Here is a 27,894-nt window from a genome sequence, read left to right as displayed (position 1 = left end):
AGTAAAGATTTGTTTTTAATTTCACGTGACCAGAAATCTGGAGGTAGATGCCTAGGATTGGTTGATTCAACAGTCCAATAATGTCATTGAGGCCCAGGTCCTTTCCAACTTTGTGCTGGCTTCCTCAGTTTGTGGGCAATGATATCTCATTTGACTGCAGTACACAGGCATCTCATGCAGCTAGAATGACAAGGAGAGAAGAGGGACTTATCTTTCCATGTGCCTTTTTTCCTTAGGCTGGAAATCCAAGACTTCCAGCATACATTTCCTCTCTTCCCACCACTGGTCTCATGGGCTAGCATTGGATCATATGTCCATGGATGTGACAGGATTCACTAGCAAGGGAATGGGACCACCGTGATTAGCTTGAAGAATTCTGCTTCACCCCTGGACTACAGAAGGGCTTTCTTGCCTGAGTGCGGAGGATGGTGAATACTTGCACCCCAAGGAACAGCAAGCGAATTCTGTTGGGTGAGCAACCACCAGTGCTCCCCACTGACTTTTTGGATAATAACAGTTTTACTTTAATACATAGTATTAATATTTCAATGTTTTCTCCTATTACTGAAGTATTGTCTTTCTCCCACACTGACAGAATCATCCTGGTATGCCTCTTATCCTGCGGGGAGAAACATTCGTCCTTGGGCCTACTTTTTTTTTTTTTTTTTCTAAATCTGGTCCAACTAGCAGATGCTTCATCAACAACTCAAAAGCTTTTACAAAAAATGATCTTGTGCATTGCAGCCTAAATCAATCGGTTATGCAGGTAGTGATCCACATTACTTTAAAACAGAACTGAGTGGAAATGGGACTAAAAAACTGATTTTTCCTAAAATAAGACATTTTACAACAGAAATAACTTTTCAAAAATGTTTATAAAAACAAATTTACTTCAAGAAAAACTGCAATAGAGTGTAGCCCCATGGTCAAGGACATGGACTGTGAGGACAACGGAACTTGATTTGAGTCACTGTATGCTATTTGGCAGTGATGTGACAGCAGGCATCCCCTGAAAAATGAAGAAAGTAACCAATCATACCTCCTTCAAAGGATTGTTACGAAAGTTGAATGAGGTTAAAATATGCCCATATGCCTACATACATTTATTCTTAATAGAGCGGCTACTGCATAGTAAGCTTTAGACGAATTTTGGCTGTTTTTACTTGTATCAATATCAACAAAAGTCCATAAACATACAAGTCAACATTTTCCTACACAGGATGTGTAAAATCAAATTCACAACTTTTGGAAGTAACAACTTTGAGAAACAAAATGTGAGGGCTGCCATACAGTTCATACTGCTTTGTTATGGGAGGTCTTACATTGGTTCTTATGCCTCTTCCAAAGAGTTCTCCAGTGGGCCTGATGTTGGTCAAAACTTAAAGCCAGAATAGTGGCTTTCCTACCTGTTCAGGAAAAAGGACTGCTATTGATGCTACATATACATTAGAATCTCAGTTTCCCTTCATCTGGGGAGAAGACTGGATGTGTCAGCCTGCTTCTTGAGAAGTAAGCCGGATAAAGCATGTTGCTATTGGTGGCACAAATCTCCTAACTTCCCTAGTTATTGTCTTGGTAAGCCACATGCTCTGTAGAGTGCAGCCAAAACTACATGAACACGGGAAAAAGTTGGCAGAGTGAATAGTACATGTGGGTATAAAGATTAGTTCTTTGGCAGAAAAAAAAGAAGTTTATCTCCTTCATAAAACATTACAATTCCTTTTTGTTTCTTAGAATCTGTATACCATACCTTACCTTAGGAAAACTTCCAGTAATTATCTAATCAAGTAAAAAAGTAGCTCATCAGCTTGAGCCCTTGCCTACCACATTCTTCTTTTCGAATTTTGGGTGTGACTCTTCTGATTGGCCCAAGTGCCAATCTTCACTGACAAAAAGGCTCTTCATGTGAGAGGGCATGCATGGTATGGAGATGCTGTAGCAGCCACTTTGGCTGTAGGGGTCATGAAACTTACTTTCTGGATCCAGGACTTTGGGTTATAAATAATAAACCCCACTCAAAATAATTTAGGTAAAAAAAAAAAAAAGGAATTTATTCTAAATGATACTGGGTATCTTAAAGAATGAAAAGCAAAGGGAAATGCCAGTATTCAATAAGGACTGAGATGTAACTAAGCATAAGGAAATGCTTGGAGCACCTGGGTGGCTCAGTCGGTTGAGCGTCCGACTCTTGATTTCAGCTCAGATCATGATCCCAGGGTCGTGAGATCAAACCCCACATCAGGCTCTGTGCTGACAGTGGAGCCAGCTTGGGATATTCTCTCTCTCTCGCTCTCTCTCTTTCTCTCTCTCTCTCTCTCCCCCACCCTTTCTCTCTCTTTCCCCCTCTTCCTCTCCCCCCCCCCCGAAAAAATAAAGCCAGTGTTTAAAAAAAAGAAAAAGAGCTGCTGGCGGCAGGGTCATACTCACAGTACCAGATCTTCTGTTCTCCACCCTGCTTCCGTGCTTCCTTGAACAGTAGCTTCCTTCTTTTTTATCACTGCAGATTGACCTCCTCCAAATGACAGAAAACATGAGTACCATCGACATGCTACCTTTGTATCTTGGAGTGTCAACCACACAGGGCGAGACTGACCTGTTCAGTTCTATTCCCAAATCCTGAAGAACTCTGCTAGGTCTAGCTTGGATCAGGGGGCAAAGAGATGGAATACCATTTGGATCCATTGGTGAGATGCCCAATCAATGGCTGCCTACAAGCAGTGTCATACTGTACTAATGTGTTGCTTCCAGTGTTTTAAAAAAATTGGGCGGGGCAGTTCTCAGCAGAAGAGGTGCCGGCCTGACTAATCCATAGATGTCCACTATTGCATGGATATACTGTGAAAACAATGCAAGGAAATAGATCTAAATTCCCATTTGCCAGCAAAAGATGGTCCTTAAGAATTTCCCATTAAAACTGTTCATTCGCTGTTAGAAAGTTTAGGATGGTGGGATGGCTGGAGGCGGTAGGGGTGGTGGAGGATGATTACACATGAAAGGAACTGAGCAGAGAGAAGGGAAGGAGGGCACATCAAGGAAGCATCGCCAACTTGAAGCAGAGGGCTCTGGACCTCCCAGCAGTTTTCGGATTAAATCCTTATGGTTCTCCCAGCTGCCTCTCTTCCCTCCTGCCTTACACCTCTTTTTAATATTTTCTCCCATCATTTTTAAAATGAAGACCTTCTGTGTTACTTATAAGATTTCTGTCCTCCTTCAGAGAAGCAGTGCTCTACTTTAGGCAAAAGTTTGAAGTAAGGCAGGGTTTTCTCTTCAGGAAAGCACTTTCCCATATCCTCCTGTTATTTTTCTTAGAACAACAAAATCTGAGGGTTGGAGTGGACCCGTCTTGAGGGTGAGCAAGTTCATCTGTTGCTGTGTATATCCCATCTCTGGCATCCATTACAAGTGGCCATCCAGACTGCTTGACCACATACCATGAAGGAGAACTCATCATTTTTCAGGAGAGACCATTCTATGTCCAGATAATTCTGACTATTAGGAGTACTTCCTTGTATTAAGCTCCTACTGGGCCAATAATTTGTCTTTTCTTGCTTCCACCTGTTGGTCCTAGTTCTACCACCTGGAAACAAACAGAAAAATCCGATCTCATTCCTGCATGCTCACCTTTCAAGAGATCATCACGTTCATTATGTTTCTCCCTATGATTGTTCTTCTCCAGGCTGAGCAAGTGTTCTTCCTATAACTGTTCTCTGTTCTATGGGTTTTCAAGTACCTCTGTTATTAACAGGAACACTCAGTTATGGAAGCATTACTTACTTCAAAGTTCTTAATTTTTCCCCCAAACCAGGCATAATCTTCCAGATATGGAAAACTCAGCACAGAAAGAACAGAACTAATGTCTTTCATTAGAAATATAGAACTTCAAATACTACGTGGCAATGAGAAAGAATGAAATATGGCCTTTTGTAGCAACGTGGATGGAATTGGAGAGTGTGATGCTAAGTGAAATAAGCCATACAGAGAAAGACAGATACCATATGGTTTCACTCTTATGTGGATCCTGAGAAGCTTAACAGAAACCCATGGGGGAGGGGAAGGAAAAAAAAAAAAAAAGAGGTTAGAGTGGGAGGGAGCCAAAGTATAAGAGACTGTTAAAAACTGAGAACAAACTGAGGGTTGATGGGGGGTGGGAGGGAGGGGAGGGTGGGGGATGGGTATTGAGGAGGGCACCTTTTGGGATGAGCACTGTGTGTTGTATGGAAACCAATTTGACAATAAATTTCATATATTGGGGAAAAAAAAAAAGAAATATAGAACTTCTGCTCAAGAAAATCACATTTACCTTCTAGGAAGACCAAAGCTATGCTTAGTCACTCTCATGCTGAAAATTATGTGATAATTAATATCTAATGAAATTTAAATGATAAAGAATGGTTAAATTTTAGAAGTGAATTTCAGGTGTCAGTAGTTGAAATTGGAATGGAAAGGAGGTAGGAGTATGAATTTCCATGGTTCTTCAAATCACGTGTCTGCTTTATTTCCTATTCATAAATCTAACACTATCCATTAAGTCAAAAACAGAGGTTAGACAGAGCACCTGGGCAACTCAGTTGAGCATCTGACTCTTAATTTTGGCTCAGGTCATGATATGGTTTGTGGGTTTGAGCCCAGCTTTGGGCTCTGTGCTGGAGGCATAGAACCTGCTTAGGATTCTCTCTCACACTCTCTCTCTGCCCCTCTCCTACTCATGCTCTCTCTCTCTCTTTCTCTCTAAAACAAATAAATAAACATTTTTTTTAAAAAACAGAGGGTAGAGAAGCCCATATCAGGGGATCATTTGATTCCTTTCTTCCTTTTTATGAAATCCATATGCTTAACAAACATTTGTGTCCTGGTTACATATACGCATCACTCTGGGGGTAAGCACACTAATGCACACTCAGCCCTCAAGGAGCTATCAAGTTAGAAGCTGTAAAACAAGCCCTTTGCTTTCCTAATTGAAGTATGCTCTATAAGCCAGTGAATCAAGGAAGAGCAAGAGTTCACCACATTGGTTTGGGTGGCAAAGTGGATTAGGCTAAATAATTTCTTAACTTTCTTATTCCAGAAGCACAGCTAGAAGCAGAACCCAATGTAAGAATGTTGGGGTGAGGGATGCCTGGGTGGTTCAGTTGGTTAAGTGTCAGACTCTTGGTTTTCCTTTCAGGTCATGATCTCACGGTTTTGGGTATTTGAGCCCCAAGTGGGGCTCTGCACTGGCAGCACAGAGCCTGCTTGGGATTCTCTCTCTCTCCCTCTCTCTCTGCCCCTCCCCCACTTGCTCTGTCTCTGTGTCTCTCAAAGAAACTTAAAAAAAAAAAAAAAGAGGGTCACCTGGGTGGCTCAGTAGGTTAAGCGTCCAACTGTGGCTCAGGTCATGATCTTGCAGTTTGTGAGTTCGAGCCCCGCGTCGGGCTCTGTGCTGACAGCTTGGAGCCTGGAGCCTGCTTCGGATTCTGTGTCTCGCTTTCTCTCTGCCCCTCCCCTGCTCACACTCTGTCTCCCTCTGTCTCAAAAATAAATAAAACATTTTTAAAAAATGAAAAAAAAAGAGAGAGAGAAAGTTGCAGTGAAGCTTGAAGGGTCAGAGAAGCTCCAGACCCATGTTAAATGGACATCCTAAAATGCACACACTTGAGTCCTGCCCTTTTCTGTACTCACATATGGGTTCATCAAGAAGACTGATTATCAGGGCACCTGGGCGGCTCAGTCAGTTAAGCCTCCAACTTCACCTCAGGTCATGATTTTGTGGGTTCAAGTCTCACCTCTGGCTCTGCCCTGACAGCCTGGAGCCTGGAGCCTGCTTCAGATTCTGTGTCTCCCTCTCTCTCTGCCCCTCTGCCGCTCATGCTCTCTCTCTCTCTCTCTCTCTCTCTCTCTCTCTCTCTTTCTCTCTCTCTCTCTCTCTCTCTCTCTCTCAAAAATGAGTAAACATTAAAAGATATTTTTTAAAAAAGAAAGAAAACTGATTATCTCAGAAAAGAATGAGGAATATTCTATTTATGTATTTCAGGTTTAAGGTGAGTAAATGGCAGGGGTACCTGGCTGGCTCAGTTGGTAGGGCACCTGATTCTTGATCCTAGGGTCATGAGTTCAAGCCCCATGTTGGGCGGGAAGCCTACTTAAAAAGAAAACAGAAAACAGAAAAAAAAGAAATGAGTGTATGGCATATATAATTTTTTCCAGGCAGACAAAATTGAAAATTTTGGATCTTAAAATCTAATATGAAATAAGTGGTGACATTTTATGAACCTTATATTAAGCATATGGCACTCGTTCTTGGTTTTGTTTTTTTGTTTGTTTCTAAAAACATTTGAATATATGACAAGTCCCTCAGCATTGGCAACAACAGTGTCATCTCGGGTACTGTTAAGACTGCATGTCAGCAAGCAAGTTTGACATTTCTTCTGTCAGCAACATATGTCCCTGACCTTCTATCTCCATCAAGGAAGTTAAAAAATTATGACTAACTCAGGACAAGGCTGGGAGCCCAGATTCCATGGCCATAGAGCTTGTTAGTTCCTTTGTGTTAGTAAAGCTAAAATTAAGGATTTGTGTCCCTTGGTAGCTCAGGAATTTCTGGTCTACTGGGCTCAGGTCTTAGGTATAACTCTAACCTCATTTGGTAAAAAGGGAGAAAATGCACAACTGTTGACAGCTTGAAGCTACCTACCATACAACTGAGGGAAAAAATTCAAGATTGCTTACAGTGAGTAAGGTCAAGTGCATCTGTAAGGTACAACTCATTGTTGTGTTTAGCAATGTACCTAGGGATTCCAGTCTCAGTATCATTTATTTTTCTGAATTTCATAGTGCTAAAAACTTTAGAATTCATAATCTCTGCACTTCAGAATTAAAACAAGAGAGGACTTCATGATTGGGGTCCTACATTGAATAATTGGGAATACTTTAAGATTAGTTGTTTTGTCCATAAACAAAGGCAGAATTACCTGTTGCCTGGTTCCTTTACATAAAATCTTTTATTTCTCCAATAGGCTGTTCGGTTTTTACAAGGGAATTCTGCCACCCATCTTGGCTGAAACACCAAAAAGAGCAGTGAAGGTAAGCTCTGTATACCTTTCCACCAAGGGAAAATAGACTGCAGTAACACCTTCAGCCCTAAAACATCCCACAACAAACTATGGGACATTAATGTGAACTGAACATAAGATGGTAAAAATTTTAATGTGGAAATTATAACATAACTTTTATTATAATTAGGTGTGGTCACTCTCTCAAATATTGGTTTGTGGATTTTTTTTTCAGGTAAAGGCACTCCCTTCTGATGAGGAAATTATACAAAAATTACAGTGGTGAATGAAATTCATGTAATTGAACCACAGCGGCCACAAAATAGCTTGGACATTTTTTCAAAGCAATTCATAAATTTTCCTTGGGAGCAATAATTATTAGAGAGAGAGGGAGAGGAGGGAAGAGTGGTAGAAAAACCTTTTTCCCTAAACCAGTTCCATTTTATGAACAGAGCAAACTAATAGAGTATATTTCTTTGTATATGATTCTCGTATAACACATTTATTTGGCATGCTAACTTCATTTCCTCCCCGCCTCCCAACCCCAGTCTCCTCTGTTAAAATTCTCTATTCTGGTTTTTACAAAATTATTACTTCCACTACGCCGATTTCCATTCTTTAACCACATAACTATGGAGGTTTATGTACTACTTACTGGTTCAGTATCTGGATGGGAACATGGAGATCTGGCAGGACCCCCAGGGTAGAAAGAACTAAATCTGATCAGTCTTTGATATATGTTCTCTCGGATAGAATTCCTGATCACAGTGACTCTGGCTGGCAGTGCCCCCTCTCCCAGACCAGTGACATCACCAAATACGGCTTTGTCTTTCCATAAGAAGGATAACATACACTTAGACCGAAAGACTTCCTTTCCAACTAATGACATAAAGCTTTTTTCACATACATTATTCAATATGTATTCCCAATATTCCTGAAAGGTAACAAGGGACAGTTTATATACTTTTACTCAGTAACGTAAGAGGGGAAGTTAACATTTAGGAGAAAATAACAGATATGCAGACACCAAACTTTTACATTATGTCAAAATAGTAATTTAATAGGATTTAATTTGAGTCTAGAATTTAGAAAACAAAGCTTTAAAACATACTTCTCTATAAATTTATCCCCTTTGTTGCCGTACTTTTTGTGATCTTATATTATTACTTCAACACAAATTTCATTATAAGGATCTGAATCACAGTAAAGAATCTGGAAGAAGTTCACCAAAGTACACAAGAGGGCTGACTTGAATTATGAAATGGCTTCACTTGATAAAAGATTGCCCAAGTAAACAAACAGAGCGGAGTTCCTTTCAAAAGGAAAGTCACTTTGTCTCCATGGAATAATATATTCATTTGTTCAGTGTTTTACAGTATAAATGGAGTAAATTATACTTAAATTTTTTTCCTGGAATATTTTTCCTTAAGACTGTATATTGGAGACAAATTTAATTTAAATTTGAAAGGGATTAAAGTTTATCAGTGTTGAACAGTCTTTTATGTAAGAAAAAAAAAAGTTGAGCTTTACAAAACTGAGTTAGTCTCTACTTAAAAAAAAAAAAAAAGCAATGCTCCTTGCCAGAACAATGGTTAACAGATGAACTTTTGGGCAACTGGATATGGTATATGTGTCCCAGACATCTTGTTTCAAGTCAATTTTACCTTAAAATTATTGAGACATATGGTAAGTGCATTGGCTTTTTAAGTATAACTTGGAGTTAAGTGTATCTTTGCCAGATGGATAGCACTAGTTTTTCAATACGATTCATGAAAACATTTGTTTTATAGATATTTATCTTAGAATTTGTGAGAAAAGTGATCATCTGATTGTAATGATTTCATACATCATAAACTGCTTCATTGTATATCATCAAAGTTCACTTCAGAAAAAATATGCAGAGACCATATATATGTATATATATAAATAGACCCACACACGCATGCACACATACATATGTATATGTACATATGGTCTGTGAATATATATGTATGTATGTATTCCTTGGTACTGAAACTTCAATTACAATCATTATTATAATCAGAAATAATGTTAAGTTTTCTGTACTTTATTCTTTGAAATGAGATTCATCATTAAAATAAGAAGACTCATCGATGCTAAATAAATCAAACTTCCCCCTTTCACAAATTAAGACAGAATTAGTATTGCAGTTAGCAGAAGGAAATAAAGACCTCGGAAAGATACCAACTGGTCCCTCGGACATGGGAAGCACCACATTCCAGGTTCCAGGGTCTGGTCTTGAGATTCACAAGTCTAGAAACACCGTTTTTCCATGAACAGACTCTCAAGGATTGCCTAATACTAACCAGACTCATGAAAGAATATAAATTGTGAAGGCTGTTCACCACGATCCCTACACCTGCCATGGTGTCTACACATACTGGATACTCAGTCAATGTTAGATGCACAAATGAAACATATATAGAGAGAAACAAAAAGTGTATTGATTTATAACAGGAGACATTCCTATCCTATTCCCCAAAATTCCCATGTCTACTATTCAGTCTCTGGAATACCAAGACTTCCATTTCCAGCCAAGATAGAGTAACAGAGACCAGATTTTACTCTCCTGCCTGAAACAGCAACAATAAAAATGAACAAAATATATGAAACCACAATTTTCAAGACACTGGACATCAGACAAGGAAGGACAGAGACACAGGAAACAAACGAGATGAGCTCTATGGTTTGCCCCAACTTACCGCCTTGAGAGGTTTGCCAGACCTAGGTCATGCAGGGGAGATGTAAGGAGAGCCCAGTGTACTCCCTGGGATGAGAGACAGCTGATGGGCTGGAGAGGGCAAAGCAGCTAGAGTTCACAGGACAGAGTACCAGAAAAAGAGAGAGCTCCTATGACCTGCAGAGGGACCCTGTAGATACTCAGGTGAGAACCGATGAGTACATGCATGTAAGAAAACTAGCAAGGCTTGGGAAAGATGTACAGAGCATTAGGGGGAACAGTGCTTGGCAAGCACATAGGGCTGGGAATGGTACCTGTTTCCACCAGCCAAACTGAAGGGCCTCCAAATGCACAGGGCATTAAGAGGAGTACTCAGAAGGGGTTTGCCTCAATAGCGGGGAATAATCAGCCCTAGTCTGAGCACTGCTTAGGTAGTTAAAAGCAAGATCCAAGCGGATCAGACTGTTTGCATGTAATTGAACTGCATCCCTGAACAGAATACCTGGGAGGTCAGGTTAGTCATCAGACTGCTTAGTGAGCATGAGATAAAGCAAAGGGAAAAGTGCTGGAGGGCTGTGTCACCCAGGCAAATGGTACCAACCTCCCCTGCCAAACCACAACCTGACACTTCTCCGTAGACTGTATGGCTTGTGCCCCTCTCCCTAGGTGAGACTATCAACTTCTGATTCCAGTACATAGGTTATAAATGACATAATTCATTTGGATTCCAGATTTTATATTCAGAATTCCCAAAAACTTGATTGGATATGAATGTTTTCAAAACTCTTTATTCACACTTCAGTATGACTTTGGGGAGGTAACTTTATTACATGTTGACCCCCCTAATTGCATCCTTAGAGGGTAACCTCATATCTCACATGATAGGGTACTTTTATCACATCTATGCATTGATCAGTGTTGTGAATGAGAAATTACCGAGAAGTATCATGAAAGCCATAAAGCAGTAGTGTTGTATAGAGAGGAATTAAAATAATAGCTAATCTCCTAGTTCCTAAGAATACAGTTCTGGCATGATATCTTCTAATCTTTGAACATGGGAGACATTCAGTAAATATTTGTTGAATGAATGAATGTTTTTTTTAGTAAATATTGGTTTCAGACTGTAGTAATGACATTTACATAATTTTACTATTACTGAAACTTTGTTTTAAAAGATTTTAGCTTTTCCTTCCTTAAGATCCTGTATTATTTATTTGAAGCACTATCTGCTTATTAGAATATATGATAATATATTGTTCATTACTTTTGAATTCAGTACATTAACAATTCATCACTATGATCTATGGGGCTTCTTTATTCTCTGGAACCAGAATCATTTCATCCTAGCCATTCACTGAAAGTTTCCAGAAAAGTCTGATGAGCACCAATCAGCTAATTAATAGTAGTTTGGTTTTTAAAAACAATTTTAGAGATGGGGAAATGAAGAGCCTAAAATTGCCCCAACACATAGACTTGGGATTCCCTGTGAGAATTGCTACAGTGACAGGCCAAGTCCATATCCCCAGACTTCTCCCTTGAGATCCCAATATGGTCCTTAATCCTTCGTAATTACAGAAAATTGGAAAGAAAGAGAGAGAAAGAAAGAAAGAAAGAAAGAAAGAAAGAAAGGAAGGAAGAAAGGGAGGGAGGGAGGGAAGGGAAGGAAGGAAGAAAGACAAAAATCAAAACCACCTCCTCACAGCAGAAGGGAACCACGTAGTGAGGCCTCTTGTGAGGTCCATCCATCCCAGAACTTCCTTGAACCCAATGTTCAGTTTTTTCAAATGTGGGCCATGACACATGAGTCCTAAAATCAACTTAGTGGGTTACTAGATTTAATGGGTCATGACCAGAATTTTTTTTCATGAAACAGAATAGAAACATAGTGCATTACACATAGTGAAGGGGTAAACATTGTTTTATAGCAATATCTTGTTTCAGTTAATATAAGCGTATACTGCATTCGTGCGTGCACGTGCGTGTGTATGTGTGTGTGTGTGTGTGTGCGCGCGTGTATGTGTGTTAGTGTTACATAAATACTTTTTACCTAGATTGTGGTCAGAAAAGTTTGAAATCTTCTGCATTGAGGGACTGTGGGCTTCTAGGGTCAGGGAAGGCAAGACCTCAACAGCAAGAAAACTCAAGGGCAGAGAATCCCAAACTGTCAACAATCACGGCTCAGCGATGAGTGAGCACGTATTGTGGTTGAGAGTATACACAGGCTTTGCAGTTATGGAGGGGAGTGTCAGTCCTTCCACTCACTAGCTGCAGGACATGTATCTACAAAATGAGAATCATAGTTTACTATACCCTGTTGCCTGATGGGTTTGTATGGGTTCGATGCAGTAGCACATGCAAAGGCCTTAGCATGTTTTCTGGACCACAGCTGGCTATCATGGGTGATACAAATAACTAAGGATACTAAGGATCTGTGGCTTCTTTATTAGTCAAAGTAAAGAAAGAGAATAAAAACTAGGATATTCTAAAAGTCCTCTTCATGCCAGGCATGTCATAAAACCTTACTTAAATTCTGTTATGTTATTTTTTTTAATTTTATTTATTTATTTTGAGGAAGAGAGAGAGAGAGAACAAGTGGGGGAGGGGCAAACAGCAGGAGAGACAGAATCCCAAGCAGGCTCCGAACTCACAAACCGCGAGATCATGACCTGAGTCGAGATCAAGAGTCAGATTCTTAACCAACTGCACCACCCAGGCGCCGCTTAAATTCTATTATTTAAGGAATACTCTAGAAGGTAAGTTTTGTGTTCTCCAAGGCTAGAAAGGTCAGGTGACTTGCCCATGCTTTCACAGCTAAGTAGCATAGGCAGGAGTCAGTCCCAGGACTGCTCCCCTCAAACCCCACCAAGGTGACTGTCAAAGAATAGTGATGATAATGACCATTAAAAAATGAAGGAAAAAACTTATCTTTAAAGCCTAAGACAACAACTTTCCTTCCAAAAGTCTACATCCATAGTTGAGCTATAGAAGCATGACACAAGTCATTCCTAAGTCTTTAAAAGGATCAAAATCTATCCAGTGATAAAATGATTTTAGGTCTACCCAACGACTCACGGAGCCATGTTTATGGAATTACCTCCTTCTAACAACAGAGGATTATTTAACCCCCAATTCCACTTTTTTTCCTTCCCCCATTTTATTGGATTATAAAGTATAGAGTAGAAGACACTTGAGACCATGCCATTTCTGGGGTCTTAAAAATCAGACCCTAGCAGGACCTAAGATTGTGCCCTATCAGTGATATAGGCAGCTACCTAAAAGAGCACCCAGGAGCAAAACATCATGATCAAGCAGAGTCGTTGCCCAAAATGCAGAGTATAGAAAGAGAAGAGAGAAATGTATTGGGGAACATTGTATGAAGTCTGATTAGATTTGCCTCCATAGAAATTTATTTGCAGAGAAAATTCTATTACATGTTACCTAATGAAGGAATATACAAAATCTTCATCATCATCAAATTTTAAAGGAAGGAATAAACAGTGTTCTTTCTTTATTCACGTTGAAGACAGTCTTGCTTTAAGTCAGGATGGACAAGCTGACCTCGTTAGGTCTTTCTCTGTTTTACCAGGCGGTCTTCATCATCAGTGAGTGTTTAGACATTCCATGAAACAAGAGAGATACACAGCAATATAAATTCAAGTTAAAGATGAGAAGTGGATGTCTTTTACAAGTGGGCTAGAAAATTGGGCATTCACTGGGAAAGCAGTTCAGAGAGAAAACATAGGAGACCAGAGATTTCAGGTCTCTATGCCTATAATTTTGAATCACTGCCATCAAAAAGAAGTCTATTGATGTCTGGGGAAACTGAAAATGGTCATGGTAAATGGAAGCTGTATGCTTCATTTACTGCTATAAAGGATTCCATCAGCTCTTCTGTAGGTTATTATAGTTGCATTTGAAAATGCCAATGGTAAAGTAAGATTCAATAGTAACTACCCGAGACCAGATTAAAAACTACGTTCGATGGTTTATCATTTTCTAAAATGCTGGTTAATATAATGATTGACTAAAGAAATTTGAGTCAATTAAAGGGTTTGTTGCAGGAAATTGTTATAAATCTCTGGGTTTGGTTTTATTTCACAGTTTTTCACCTTCGAGCAGTACAAGAAATTGCTAGGATATGTGTCACTGTCACCAGCATTGGTAAGTGAGAGTATTTATTATACTTAAGTGTGTGAGTTATTTCATAAAGGAAAATCTGGAAACAAAAACCCTTTTGATTCCCCAAGCCCAGCTACTAAAATATGAATTCGAGTTATTCAATGTTCAGCTACTTGTTGAAAGCCATCTTCCTAATAACTCACAATTTGGCTATTTTATAGTTCCCGGTGATGAATTTATGACAACAATAATATGTGTGGAAGGACTCATATGAGATATGGTCAAGAATATAAAATAAAGAGTACATTTGTCAAAGATTCTGTTAAAGCCGAAACATGCATATGTTTACCTATATACTGGACGTATCTATTTGTGCAAAAGTCAGTATGCCTAAAACATTTCCTAACAGGTCACTTTTCCAGCTTTTGCTCAAGCTGTAGTAAATAAATATAGGACTTCAAGTCACCCTGTAGTCAGATGCAGAAGGGCCTTTTGTAGTTGAGAACAGTGATGTTACAATGACACATCTCAGTTGGGGTGCCTGGGTGGCTCAGTCGATTAAGCCTCCGACTCTGTTTCAACTCAGGTCATGATCTCATGGTTCGTGGGATCAAGCCCCAAGTTGGGCTGTGCTGACAGCATGGAGCCTGCTTGGGATTCTCTCTCTGCCCAACCCACCCCTACCCTCTCTTTCTCTCTCAAAATAAATAAATAAACTTAAAAAAAACAGTGACACATCTCAGCTATTACAAGAAAATCGTTTGGTGATTTGAACATTTCTCCATGCCACTCCTCTTCTTCTTGGTGACTTTGCTGCTTTTCACAAGACAGATTATATTGACCAAGTGGGTTTTACAAGTATGTGTGCAACAAGAGCCCAAGAGAGAGAAAATGCACTATTTTTTTCTCCCACCAAATCTGGAAAACAAAGCAAAACAACATATGCATTGGTCCTCTAACTGACAGTGTACCTTCCAGCCCTTGGAAAAGTCCCCCAGTTTATCTTCTCAAATGTACCTCAAAACTCAACCAGAGAGGCAGTGTTCTGAGCTTCAACTTTTCAGTTACTTAACTTGTAAAGGTTCACTTCAGAATATTTACTCTGCCAAATAAACTGTCCAAGAAGAAGTATCTGTTATTTTTAAAACCATACATGCCTCTTTTCTAGGAAGCTTCCTGTTAGGAGACTTTTTGTCCAGCCTCCTGCCTAGACAAGTTGGCTGTGAAGTAACCTTGAATGGAGGAAGTGGCAGAATGAGTCCTAATATTAGCTAAGATTTTTTTTAATGCCTTACTGTCATCTCTTAATGTCACTCTGAACATTTAAAACATCTTGGTAAAGACAGGATTAAAAACTTCCTAGCAAAAGACAATAAAATGTGGTCTCCAGAGGGCCAGCTGGCTGTTCCAGTATCGAGCATTGGTACCATGTGAGGGACGGCAGTTCTCTCCACTCTTGAGAATTAAAACAGAAAAGCATTTGGCCACTCGAGCTACTATAACTGAATGCATGCAAACTGTAGGCAGTTTTTCTCTTTCCTTGAACTCATTTATTCCAGCTTCTTTTTGATATAGCTAGACACTTAAACAGCCCTTAAATGTCCCCTGGTTCTCTCACATGAAAAGCCTAGGGGGCTGGGAACCCAACTATTACCACTGGTCTCTGGAATAATCTAAGTAACATGATCTGCTGATAGCTGATCAATTCTTTTGACAAGGGACTGCTGAACACTAGTCCTGACAGCAAATGTAGCTGAGTTTTATAGAAGAGCAAAAAAGTGAATTACTTGGAAGGTTGCATATAGTAAGTAATAAAAACCTGAACATCTGGATTTTAGCTTTCCTAGTCAGAAGAGTTTGGGACTAGTATTTGTGTGTGTGTGTGTGTGTGTGTGTCTCACACATACACACACACATTTTGGCTTCCATGATGAAAATCTGAGATAAATGAATAAAATATTTGGTCTGTTACCCTATACAAATATGTTTAAAACCGTAATGAAGGGGCATGAAAGGAAAACATTAATTATTCCCTCTCTCCTTGAATCTGTATGCTATCCCATTCTTCCTCTTCATTTTTATGTGCAACAGGAACAATGGCTTTTGTATAGCACTTTACAAAGGGCTTCGCACATTGTTTTGATCCTCGTAATTCCCTTATGAGTTAGGGAGATTAGATATCATTGTCCCCATTTTACAGATGAGAAAACCATGGCTTATGAAAGGTTCAGTGATTTAGACACAGAGCTGCCGCTAGCACATGTTACCTTTGTGTGAGTTGCGAAAAGGCGCCCTTTCTCCTGACTGATACCTCTCCAGAGGTCCAGCTTGGCAAGTGGGATATGCAGGCTGGATTTCAGATGCGCGCACACACACACACACACACACCTTTTTCTGTGCACAAACTACTGTACATGGCAGCTGTGGTCATACATCCAATCAGTGGCACGACCAGGACCTAAACTCAGACCTCCTGGCTCTGGATGCTCCCTTGTTCTATCTTGCCTTTTCTTCCAAGGTTATGAAATATTCCTGTCTCTTTTCTCTTTTGGTCTCCTATTTGAAGAAATTAGAAACCCCTGGTAAGAGTTATGTGTTCTTTGCTCTTCATTGGCTTTTTTCTTCTTTTAGTTGTATATATTATTACCTCTTCTGGAATTAGAGCTTCAGCGCTAAAGGATTTTTTTTTTTCAGCATCTGTTTTGGAGATTTGAGGCTTTATTTCATTTTGTTTTTCTGGAGTGTGTGTGTGTGTGTGTTAATTGTTCTGGTTAACTTTTTAAAAATTTTTTTAAACATTTTATTTTTGAGAGAGACAAAACACGAGCGGGGGAGGGGCAGACAGAGAGGGAGACACAGAATCCGAAGCAGGCTCCAGGCTCTGAGCTGTCAGCACAGAGCCAGTTGCAGGGCTCGAATTCAGAGCCGTGAGATCATGACTTGAGCTGAAGTCGGATGTTCAATGGACTGAGCCACCCAGGTGACCCTGTTCTGGTTATTTTCGATACAGATTTTCTGAAAAACCCTTAAGCATTTTACTTTGAGGAAAATTCTAGAAAGTTGTTCTTTTTTAATTTCTTGCAGAAATTCTTAATTGAGAGCAAGTAAGAACCTGACATCATCCTTTGATGTTCTAGATTTTAACTGAGCCTTCAGAACAACCTAGCCATTTCTGATCTCAACTTTTATTCCTCAGCTTCTATGGCTAGAAGAATAGGGCGGTTGTCTGTTTTTTTAAATAGGGAAAGGATGAATAAAAATTTTTTGTTAATTATCTAGAATAGTGACTCTAACAACAGGGCTATACATTTAAATGTTTTCAGCTGCAGTGTTTGGTCACCTGAAACTCAGCTTTTTATAAACATTTTATTTTTGATTCTGCTCCTTGAATTTTTTTAGATGCTCAATAAGGATTTAAGTTAGCTGTTTTAAAAATGAAGCTCTCCTTTTACAGGCCAAACTCTCTTTTAATTGTTACATGTGCAGATGTTTTAGTATCCACCTTAAATCACTAAAAAAAGCCTTTCTTTTCATTAAGGAAAAAGTCGTTGTTGATGGGGCTTTGACATTTTATTTTGAATTGTTAGGATGTGGTTTGTGGCTTCTGTAATTTCTTCTTCATGAATTGTCAGCATCTAATCAAGAACTAAAGCTGTTTAGTAATGGTATATGGTGCATTTATGTAAGCTTCTTCCTTCTCAACATAACATTCAGCTGCAGAGTGTAACGAGTAGGATGTTTAACCTAGTACACATAACTTGTTTTAAAATATTGATTGATTTCATTTTTTATAGACATTTGCCATTGCTGGATTAGGATCTGGACTAACAGAAGCTATCGTGGTTAACCCTTTTGAGGTAGTAAAGGTTGGCTTGCAAGCGAATCGGAACAAATTTACAGAGGTAATCACTTAATGTTTTCCTATTGGTGAGGGAACATAAAAAATTGTTTTATATATAGTGGGTGTATATATATATATATATATATATATATATATATATATATATATAATTATGAGCCAGCTCTTACTTGTTAAAGCTGTAGCAAATTATTGTTAAGGAAGTAGCGTAAGAAAAAGTCAAATTTCTTCCACAAGGAAAGTGTTAACAAAAATATACTAAAGTCTGATGGGCAAACACATGTTTACCTGTTTTCATTTTAGATTTGTAATGTAATCTATAGTGACTTATTTGGAAATGTTTTCCCTACTTTTGGCAAAACTTCTATTTCATATTATACTGGAAAAGATTGAAGCAAACATCACTGAGGTGAGAATATTGTGCCTTTTAAAAAAAATTATGAAGTCATTTTTTAAAATTACCTCACTCCTTTCTCCACTCCACCCACCTCCTTCCCCCAAAGATTCTGATAATCTGTCAAGCTTGTCTTTTGGTTTAATTGGAATGAGCAAGTTACTAAACCTGTATAGACGTCACCCCTTGGACAATGATGGGTCCTGACATTTAATCACTGGTACATGATGTTCCATGAAGACAGCTTCCCTTGGTGTATGCTGCCTTCACTTCCTCCCAGTTGCCTAATAATTCCCTTAAAACCCCCAAGTCCAACTGTTCTTGTTTTATTCTTTTGGGTGCCAAGCACAAGGTAGGGAGAAAAGGAGATTGGCATTCCAGGTCCTTCCTCAGCATTTTAATTTAATTCCACAACTGGGTAGCATGTGGTATAAATTGCCTTGGAGTATCTGCTGACCTGAAGTTCTCTGTAGAATAGTTCCCCTGCCTACTACTTAAGCAGCTGCTAATGGGTGGAGACCCCCCTCACTCCCACCCTGCTTCCTGCCTGCTGATACTGCCTGAGAGCTCCCTGGCAACTTCTTAAGCAGGGGTGTGGGAAAGGAGAAGGGGGCCCAGCTCACCTGTAGCTGCCAAGACCCAAGGGGGGCAGGGTTGGGCTGCTTCAGCAGATGCTCTCCACTCAGATGAAGTCAATCCTAATTAAGCATGATTTTTTTTTTAAGTTTCAAAAAGTTGCCTTAATTAAAGTGATATATAGAGCACTTTGGAAAAGATTGACAATTGTATTGCCCTGGTCTTTGTTTCTGTTTTGTTTTCTATTTCCTTGAATGAAGGAAAAAGGTGATAAGGAATAGGAAGAAAAGAGAAGAAACGCTTTTCCAATGCCCTATCGAAATGGAGCAGCCCCCATGAAATCTGTTCAAGGAAATTTTGATTTGTTAGACAAGCAGAATTACCAACTAGAAGAAAATTTTGGAGCTCCTCCCCTGGATGGCCTCATTTTAGTCATTGGGAAGTTTGTCAGGGCAGCAAGAGGGAGGCAAAGGAAAACAGGTATTCAACTACCGTCCTTTATCAAGGTAGCACGTAACCAGAGGGACGTAAATGGGACAGAGCACCAAGGAGCACTCATGGGAATGAAAATAATGAGTTATCACAGCACCTCTGCTCATGCCTAATGTTCTTTTTCTCTCCTCTGCCCTCAAGGAGGTTCTACACTGAGGCCAAGTAATAATTGCTAATGTGTTGCATGTGCTAAGGCCTTGCTAAAACATGGTAAACACCCTTCCAGCCTAACACAAGAATGCTGCATGTGAACATGTTCCCAGTTCACTTAGAACAGTGTGGTGTGTATCAATTGTTTATGTGTATGCAGGCAGGCATTTTTTAAGTGGGGGAGAACAGACACCTGTTTGGGGTCATTTCCTTGCAGGATCTTCTGAACTAGATGCACTTTTAGATATTTGCTTAGACCAAACAAAAATTTTGGGTACCTTATAGCCTTCAACAAGTCAGAGGTGGTCACATATGTCAGCATTTATTTCCAGCAACTATCGGTAGCTGAACTGAGGTGGTGCTTTATAGACAATATTGATCAAATGGAAAAGTAGTTAGTAGTACATAGTCACCCAACATAAAGTAATGGAACTACACTTTCCGGAAAAAAAAAATCTGAGAGGAATAGATGACAAGAATAACAAATTTGGATCTAGTTATTTAAAAATAACTACTGGTCATTTTTGGCAAATGTAGCTATTTCCTATGTCTTTTGTCTGGGACCCACTAACTCTAAAGCCTTCCTCCATTGACTAACACTTTCTTTTATCCAAAAAGGAGATACCCTTTTGTTAATCTGTGCCTGGGTTGACTTAATCCAGTTATCAGGTGTTCCCACTTCAGCATTTGTATGGTCAAGAATAATTATTGCTTTCTTCACTCTGAGGCTTTTTTGGTTGTCAAGAAGTATGTGTGTTGGAGGTGGTGGGTAGGGTGGGGAAGAGAAAGGAAGGGAAAAAGGAATTAATTTAATGCTCAATGCATTTCAAGATTATACTCTTAAGAAAAAAATTTTTAGTCCAAGTGTGAAAGTAATGCATACAAAAACTATATATTTCTATCTGTAAGTATGTAAACATACTAAAAGTGATCTAGACTCCAGAGCAGTTCTGGCCAATAGAAATATAATTTAAGCCACATTTTCTAGTACCTATATTTAAAAAGATCAAAAGAAACATGACATTAATTTAATACTACACTTTATTTTGATTTATTTAACTCAGTGCATCTAAAATATTGTCATTTCAACATGTGATCAGTGTAAAAATTATATGAGGTTATTTTACACTCCTTTTCATATTTGGTCTTGAAATTTCATGTGTATTTTATGCTTACAAGTAGATTTCAATTTGAACTAGGGCATTTCAAGTGTTCAATAGCCACGTATGGGTAGTGATTTCTTTATAGGACAGTGCAGTCCGTCATGCAAAGGAATTCATACAAACTTATAAATTATGATTACCTCTAGAAAGGAGGTCTAGAATAGGGGAGTGGAAGGTGAGAGTTTAAGGGAAGGGCTTTGTGTGGAATGTTTAACATGAGAATGTATTCAGCATTATCTGTGACCATTTAGTTTAAAAAGTAACACTTTCATTGTAGAAAATTTAGAAAATACAGAACAGTATAAAGAAAAGTATGTGATCCAAAAGAAGTGTTCTGTGGCTCTACCAGGACCAAGCCTCCCTTTAGGGAGAAGGTTCTCAGCTGATTTAGGTAGGAATGATTTGCTGGCTCATCTTAAGGCTCAATATTGCATAATTCAGATTCCATTGCTTCATTGACAGTAGCAGAAACCCTCATTTTCCCCTGCTCTATAATTTCTTTAAAAATTTTAAACCTTACATACAGACTATTGAAGAACATATATAAACAGAACTCTCTAGAACAGGAAAGCAATTGGTGAACTGGCAAAGCAGGCCCAGGGTTTGAGAGAGATGCACCCATCATGCTCTTTACCGTTTCCTAACATTGTGGCCTTGAGAAAAGTTGCATGCCGAATGGTAAAGTGATGGCAACCAGTCCAACCATCTGACAGAGAGGCATCTCTGTGAAGTGGCTAGAAGCACAAGCTCTGGAGGGCCGTCTCGGTTACTGACTATGTGACAAGTTCATGTTTCCCACTCTGACTATAGCCCAGTTTCCTGTTTTGTTAGAGAAGAATAATAGTAACAGCCACATTAAATGGTATAATCAGGGTTGAGATGTGTATGCAAAGCTGTCTATACAGTCTGTCATACAGTGATGATTAAATAAGTGTTAGCTGTTGTTATGTGTTTTTATGAGAACTTAAATGTGATAATATATGCAAAGATCTTAACACAGAACCTGGTACACGGTAGGCAGTCAACCAGTAACAACTATTTCAAGATGCAGGTTGATCTTATAAACACTTAAGTTTGCATAAAGACATTTATCTTGAGCTAGTACCGCAATTAATACTGGGCGGTCACAGGTGGCTCCAGTTGTGGGCACGTAAACAGCTTACTGAGCGATGGTTCGTTTTCTCCCTCAGCCCACCTTAGGCCATCCTCAGCTGCCAATAGGAATTCTTCATCAAGGCTTAAGGGCTGGCAGCCTAGTTTTGACAAGGTCTTCAAACGCAGATGCAGGTCTCCTATCATAAACAGTAGAAACCGGCTACCGGCTTGCTGTGTGTGAATAAGTAGCATATAGCAGCAGAAGTTAGAGATTGACACTAAAAACATGTGAAGGCACTTTGGAAAGAATTCCACCATGATCAAGATATTCTTCCTCTGGAATAGTTTCACAAAATTCTTGATCAAGCCTTCCTGATCATCTCACGTGGAGGTTGTGAACTATAAGCTCATTTTTGGCCTTTGCAGGTAATTATAGCTACCAGTTGTGGTAGAACGCTCAATGGAGGGGCTGCAGGCAGAATGGCCAAATGGCTTGACAACACCTTTAAGGAGAGCAGAGCAGGCTCCTCAGAGGCTTATTTTGCAGGTAGATTAACGCTTGTTGTTCCGGCCAGTAGTGTCGGTCTCTCCGGCAGCCTGCCTGCCGTTCCTCCATGCTACCTTCATGTCGTAGATACGAACCACTGCAGATTCCTACACAGTAATTGTGGATTTTCCTATTTCGTCATCCAGAGGAGGTGAGTCAGCATGGTCCCTTAAAAATGAAAATTTCCCAAGAAGTTGCTGTAGCTGAGAGAGGTTCCTGCAGCGGAAGACAGACTAGGGCAACAGTAGTCAACATTAATCTTAATGTAGTCTCAGCGTACAAAGAGCAAGGCCTAGAAAGAGGTGGTGGGAAGTAGGCAGATATCCCCGTTGGTCCTGTGGGGAGGGCAGAGCTGGTAAGGGGCCAGAATGGGGGGGGCCCCTCTGGCTGGGGTCCAAAGGCAGCACTGGCTGAGAGAAGAGGCTGTGTTTGTTAGGTTCTTGGAGCCCTAACTGCAATTCCCATGAGAATTGCCAGGAATGGCAGGTGACTTGCTGGCTCCAGCTGCCTGGGTTCTCCCTTCTGTGGTCTAGGCTTGATTCTCTAGCCAGTCAAAAGTATGTTACCCATAAAATGCGCCTTCCCACTCAGTTTAGCCATAAACTATTCTAAAAATACAAAGAAATTGTGGTTCATTTGGTTCCCGATATTTCCCTCATATCCTTCCAGCTTCTGTGTAAAGTATTTCAATAGGTGTGCTTGTCTTGCCTCCACTTTTTAAATTACCACCATATCAGTCAAAGACTATAATCCCTGCCACACTTCCTCCAATTCCAATACCAGAATCTTGGCCAGCATCTTAAAATTCACAGTGAATAAAGAAAACCGGTCTCTAATTTAAATATGCTTGACCTTCTGTGGGGAGCAAAGTAATCACAGCTTTGTCATGCTCTGGTTTGGTTCAGTGGGTGTAAAAACATGTTCAAATAAAATCGGGATAGACCCAAATATCCCCCTGTCCTTCAAACTAAACCCAAGCAAAGTGTTGTTCTGGTTTGTAGTCTCTTTGGCTAAGGACAAGGCTTGCCTGAGGATTTCTCTATCGGAGATGGTTTGCATATCCAGTCTTGCCAGAAGTGTGACTTTACAGCTTGTTGTCCTTATAGGACCTTTCTCCTCTCTAACTGGGCGCATCGTTTTTTAATCTATAGATTTGTAAGAACTAGAAGTCCCCTATCAGTTGTGCTTTAGCCCAGTGGTGTTTGGTTGGCATGCTCTCTGCAAGCCTGGAAAATGTGAATTTCTCCCCAGGAGCAAAATCTTGTATGAATTGTTTCCCAGTTTTTCTCTCCACTTTGAAATCTACTTCAAAGTTATTATTTGGCTAACGGGTTATGTTTTCCTTCCCTTGAGGTCTATAGGATTTGCCTCTGATGTGTGGATGGGGCACAGGTTTTCCTCCTCATTTTTATCTACATTACATATGAACATAATCATTCTCACCCCCAAATATGAAACTAAGGCTTAAGTGAATTGCAAAAGCCTGTTTCCCCTCTACTTAGTCTTTAAAGATGTTCAACCCAAGAAAGGAATAATTAGTCTTCTACCTTTATGATATGATTATAACTTTAAGGCTCAAGGAACAGATAGCAAATGTGTCATTGATGGCAGAATCTTTAACAATAGGGATTTTTAAAAAATTAGTTCAGGGTTTGATTCTGGTTTTGGATAACACCACTAACTTTCTCCTGGGAGCTTAATAATCTAATAGAGACCAATTAGATCATATATGATATCACAAAGCTTAGTGATTATTTTCTCCATAGGCATTTAACAGATGTTTAAACTTAGTTGCATTATGTAGAGTCAATATAAAGTAAATAGAAGGACTGTATTTTGTGATTATCTCTTTCAAGAAAGAGGGAAGTTGAGTTAGAGAATGAGCGTGTGGCTCTGTTTACAGATAGTGTGAGAAGCCAGCTTCAAGGGCATGTCAACATTCATGATGATGTACTGAGTTAAGTTCAAATTTTTCCTGCATTACTGTGTGAAACGCTGCCTGGAAACTGCTCAGTACATAAATTATTTCTTTCCAGTCTGTGATTCTTGTGGGCAGAAAAGTGAATTATGTATATGAATCCATTCCTATAGTTATCTTTCAACAATACCTAAGGCAGCAGCCAAGTTGTCTCTCTATTATCATTTACAGAAAATAGACTTCAGTCTTCCATTCAGCCGTGCCAGGAACTCTAGATTTTTGCCTTCAGAATTGAGACTTTGAAGTAATGATAATAGCTACCATTTACAGAACATCTACTATATGCCAGATACTGTGTAAGATGCCTTACATGTTTTTTCCTTTATTTGATTTTTTGAACTTATATGATTTTGTAAATGGTAAAAGGATTACATTGGTTCTTTCCTACAAATCAAGTAACACAAACCTACAAAAAGAAAAATTAGGGGCATCTGGGTGACTCAGTTGGTTAAGTGTCCAACTCTTGATTTTGGCTCAGGTCATGATCTCACAGTTTGTGGGTTTGAGCCCTGCATCGGGCTCTGTGCTGACAGCATGGAGCATGCTTGGGATTCTGTCTCCCTCTCTATCTCTGCCACTACCCCCACCCTACCCACACACACGCATACATTCTCCCTCTCAAAAACAAACATTTAAGAAAGAAAAAATAGTTTGTAATTTCCACCAGCACTCTCCTCCAACCCCAGTGCTTTGGTAACTGCTATTCATTCTGCCACTTTTTTCTAATGCCCACACATATACACATTCTTGGTATTTCAAATTCTCCCATTACCTCTATAAGGTCGGTGGCTTTATCTCTATTGTATAGATAGGGAAAATAAAGCCTAACGAAATCAGTAGCTCTAAGGAACTGAACAATAGCATAGAGTTCTCTTTCTAGTCAACCACACTGCTTTTATTGGGATAAAGAAATGCGGGTAATTATGAAACTTAAGGGAAAGTCTAAAGTGTTTCTGGAACCATGAAAAAACAAAGACTCTTTCTGTGTTGCCAGTCATTGAGTGGTCACCATTGTGGCCACAGCACAGTCACCTTCTTTCCTGCTCTGCCAACAGTGCAGTGTCAAGGCACAGTGTTAGCATCTCATCACCTGGAAAGCCCTGTGTTCCTCCAGGAGTGGTTATTGGGTAGCAAGTTGGTATTGATGTAGCTTTGTGGCTTAGCATCTGGGAAAGTTTGTTTATGGCAAATTGTTATCCCCTCACAGATTATTTAAAAAATAGACCCATTCATCAAACATAAACTCTAGGTATAAACTGTAATTATATTCTGAGTGTCTTTTTGTCCATAATCTTGCTCTATTAAAATAAACTATAATGATGAATTAGTGAAGTATCTCAGCTAAAGAAATGTGTAAATGTGGAATTTTAGCCCAATTCATATTCTTTCACTTATATTTTGTCCTCAAAAAACAGGGAGGGATTTTTTTTTCTTTTTTCTTTTCAAATGTATCAAAATGCTTTGAGACTGTATTTGACCAATGAAAAACATAAGTGATCTTCTATCTCCTGAAGAACCAGGGTATTCTCCTACCTAAAAGCAGCAACTGAGTCTCTTCTTTTTTTAACAAAGCAGTATTTTTCTGAAGGGCCGGTTATGGACACTCACTCCATTGTGTAAAGGTCTCATCCGGTTTGCTTTCCAGCCATGTGATGAAATTCAATGCAACGCCCTATTCCATTGGCTCTAAAATACAGCAAAATTCACCTTGCCCTAGGAAGCAGGTAAAGGAACGCATGTGGAGCGTGCTAACTTTTGACATGATGTGCCTAGAGCTCTTCTCTGGCTTTAGGGATGGAGGAAATTCATTGACACACACCCCACGTCTATACCTATTGGCTGTACTCTGAGAGCTATTTACCCAGAGAACAATGCCTTCTGCCCTCACTTCAGTCTGTGATCTCACAAGCTAGTCAGAGCCAGCTATGGGCAGTAGTTAGGTGGAAGAACTCCAGAAAAAATAGCTCAGGCTGCCATAAGTCATCTCAGTGATTTGTTGGTAATACTGGACTCTCAGTGAGTAAGGAATGTGTCCCGGAGTGATGCCTGGGAGTATTGTGTAGGCGAAGAAACTTCTCTTTAATTAAGCCTCTTAAGGACTTTTGAAACAGAAATTTGATTCCATATTTCATAACCATTGTGGAATATTCTCATGGGCAGATATAAAAAATTATCAGCGTATCTCTCCAAGTAAGAGAAAATCAAAGCAAAAATCACTTGTTTCTAGAATATGAACAAAAAGTACTGCACTAGACATTTAGCACAGCACGTGGCACCCACTAGGCACACAATAGGAATTTGTTGAATAAATGAATGCATGAAAGAACAGAGTTCCCAGAATTAGCAGTTGACAATAGCTGAAGTGAAACTGAAAGACTTTGAGTTACGTCAGAGGGAAATATTCTGACAGGTATCAGTGACCTGAAGATTTCTACAAAGCAGTGTGGAGAGCAGTGTGATATCACAGTATTAGCTACCTTCCTATCCACTTATTCTTCCCTGCTTGCGTTCTGGTGCAGTCAGTGAAAAGTACTTCTAGGAAGTTATAATGCAATTTGGCCCACAACTGGTAACTAAATACGAAAATTGCAGTGAATCTAAATGTTGGAAGGAAACTGAGCTGGTGGGTGACCTGCTGGGTTGGATAGTATTGGAATCATGCCAATCAGTCACCATTTTGTTTTGAAATGGAAGCCCAGTAATCAAATACGTTTAGTAAAATTCCTTGTGTTTACAGAGATCTAGTCAAAATGATTCTGTATTTTCCTATTTAAGCATCCCAGTGGAAGTCATGTTTTGCCTTTCTAATTAAATATTTGCTTACATGTGTGTGATACAATGTTGCTGAATGAAGCAAAAAGCACACTCCTACTTTTTATGGGAACAATCCTTAGTTTCCTCACCTGCAAAATAAGGAAAATATTACCCACTCCTCACATTACAAGGTTGAGAAAAGCAATCAGATATGTTAGGATGGCAAAACCAAGTATGGACTTGGGGTCTGAGAGGCTTTAGTTGAGCACTGGCACTATGTCTGTGATCTTGAGCAAGTAACTCAACCTTAGTTTCCCCATCGGTCAAATGGGAATAATGATAATACCTATCTCACGCACTTGTTGAGAGGATTAAATAACGTGATATATGTAAACTGCCAAATATCTATGTTAGTGGTTAACATCAATGAGCACTTACTTGTTCCAGGTACGTGGTAACACACATGAATATGCTCTCCAGGCTGTAGGCTGTGGCAGGTGGAGGCACAGCTGGTGACTTTTTCATTCCCAACCTTTGCTCCCATGTGACCTTGCTTCTGTAGCCCACAGACTTATCCAGTGGAGAATTCTTACCAACGATGTTAACTTTGAAGGATAGGGAAGAGGCCATTTTATAGGATCCACTGCTCTAGAGAGGAAAGTCCCTGGGGTGAGCAAGATCCCTGGACAAGATCTCCAGCCCAAAGGCTAGATTTTGTTAGGCCTCAGAGGAAGTAGACCTTTTCCTATTGCATTCTGGATGCATTTCCTGTGACAAATCACAAGGGTCCAGGGCTCTGGGAAAAGGAAAGGGCAGCCAGAAGGAAGGAAAAGGACGAGGCTAGTTATGCATGCCCTTCTTCTCTCTCAAATCAGCCTCTGTTTTTTTAGTATCATTGCCTCCAGCCAACAAAGAAATTACCTGTTGTTTCATTATTACAACTATTTTTATTGACAGCATAATTACCATTATTAACAGCTAATATGTAGTGAATGCTTATATAGGAAAAATGCATTGACTTATTTATTGTCATCACAG

General features: G+C 39.5%; 1 protein-coding gene across 1 annotated transcript in view; it reads left to right on the top strand.

Annotated features, from left to right (window-relative positions):
* SLC25A21 (solute carrier family 25 member 21) overlaps window positions 1-27,894 on the top strand; it is a 480,180-nt gene that overhangs the window by 416,007 nt on the left and 36,279 nt on the right. The window contains exons 4-6 of the mRNA XM_007073713.3: window positions 6,993-7,059; window positions 13,831-13,890; window positions 17,643-17,750. Of these exons, the coding sequence (XP_007073775.1) occupies window positions 6,993-7,059; window positions 13,831-13,890; window positions 17,643-17,750 (235 nt within the window). The remainder of the gene's footprint in view (window positions 1-6,992; window positions 7,060-13,830; window positions 13,891-17,642; window positions 17,751-27,894) is intronic.

This window comes from Panthera tigris, chromosome B3 (genome assembly GCF_018350195.1).
Source record: "Panthera tigris isolate Pti1 chromosome B3, P.tigris_Pti1_mat1.1, whole genome shotgun sequence".
Classification (NCBI taxonomy): Eukaryota; Metazoa; Chordata; class Mammalia; order Carnivora; family Felidae; genus Panthera; species Panthera tigris.
Note: the sequence above shows the minus strand (reverse complement) of the source record. Positions and strands in the feature narration are given on the sequence as shown.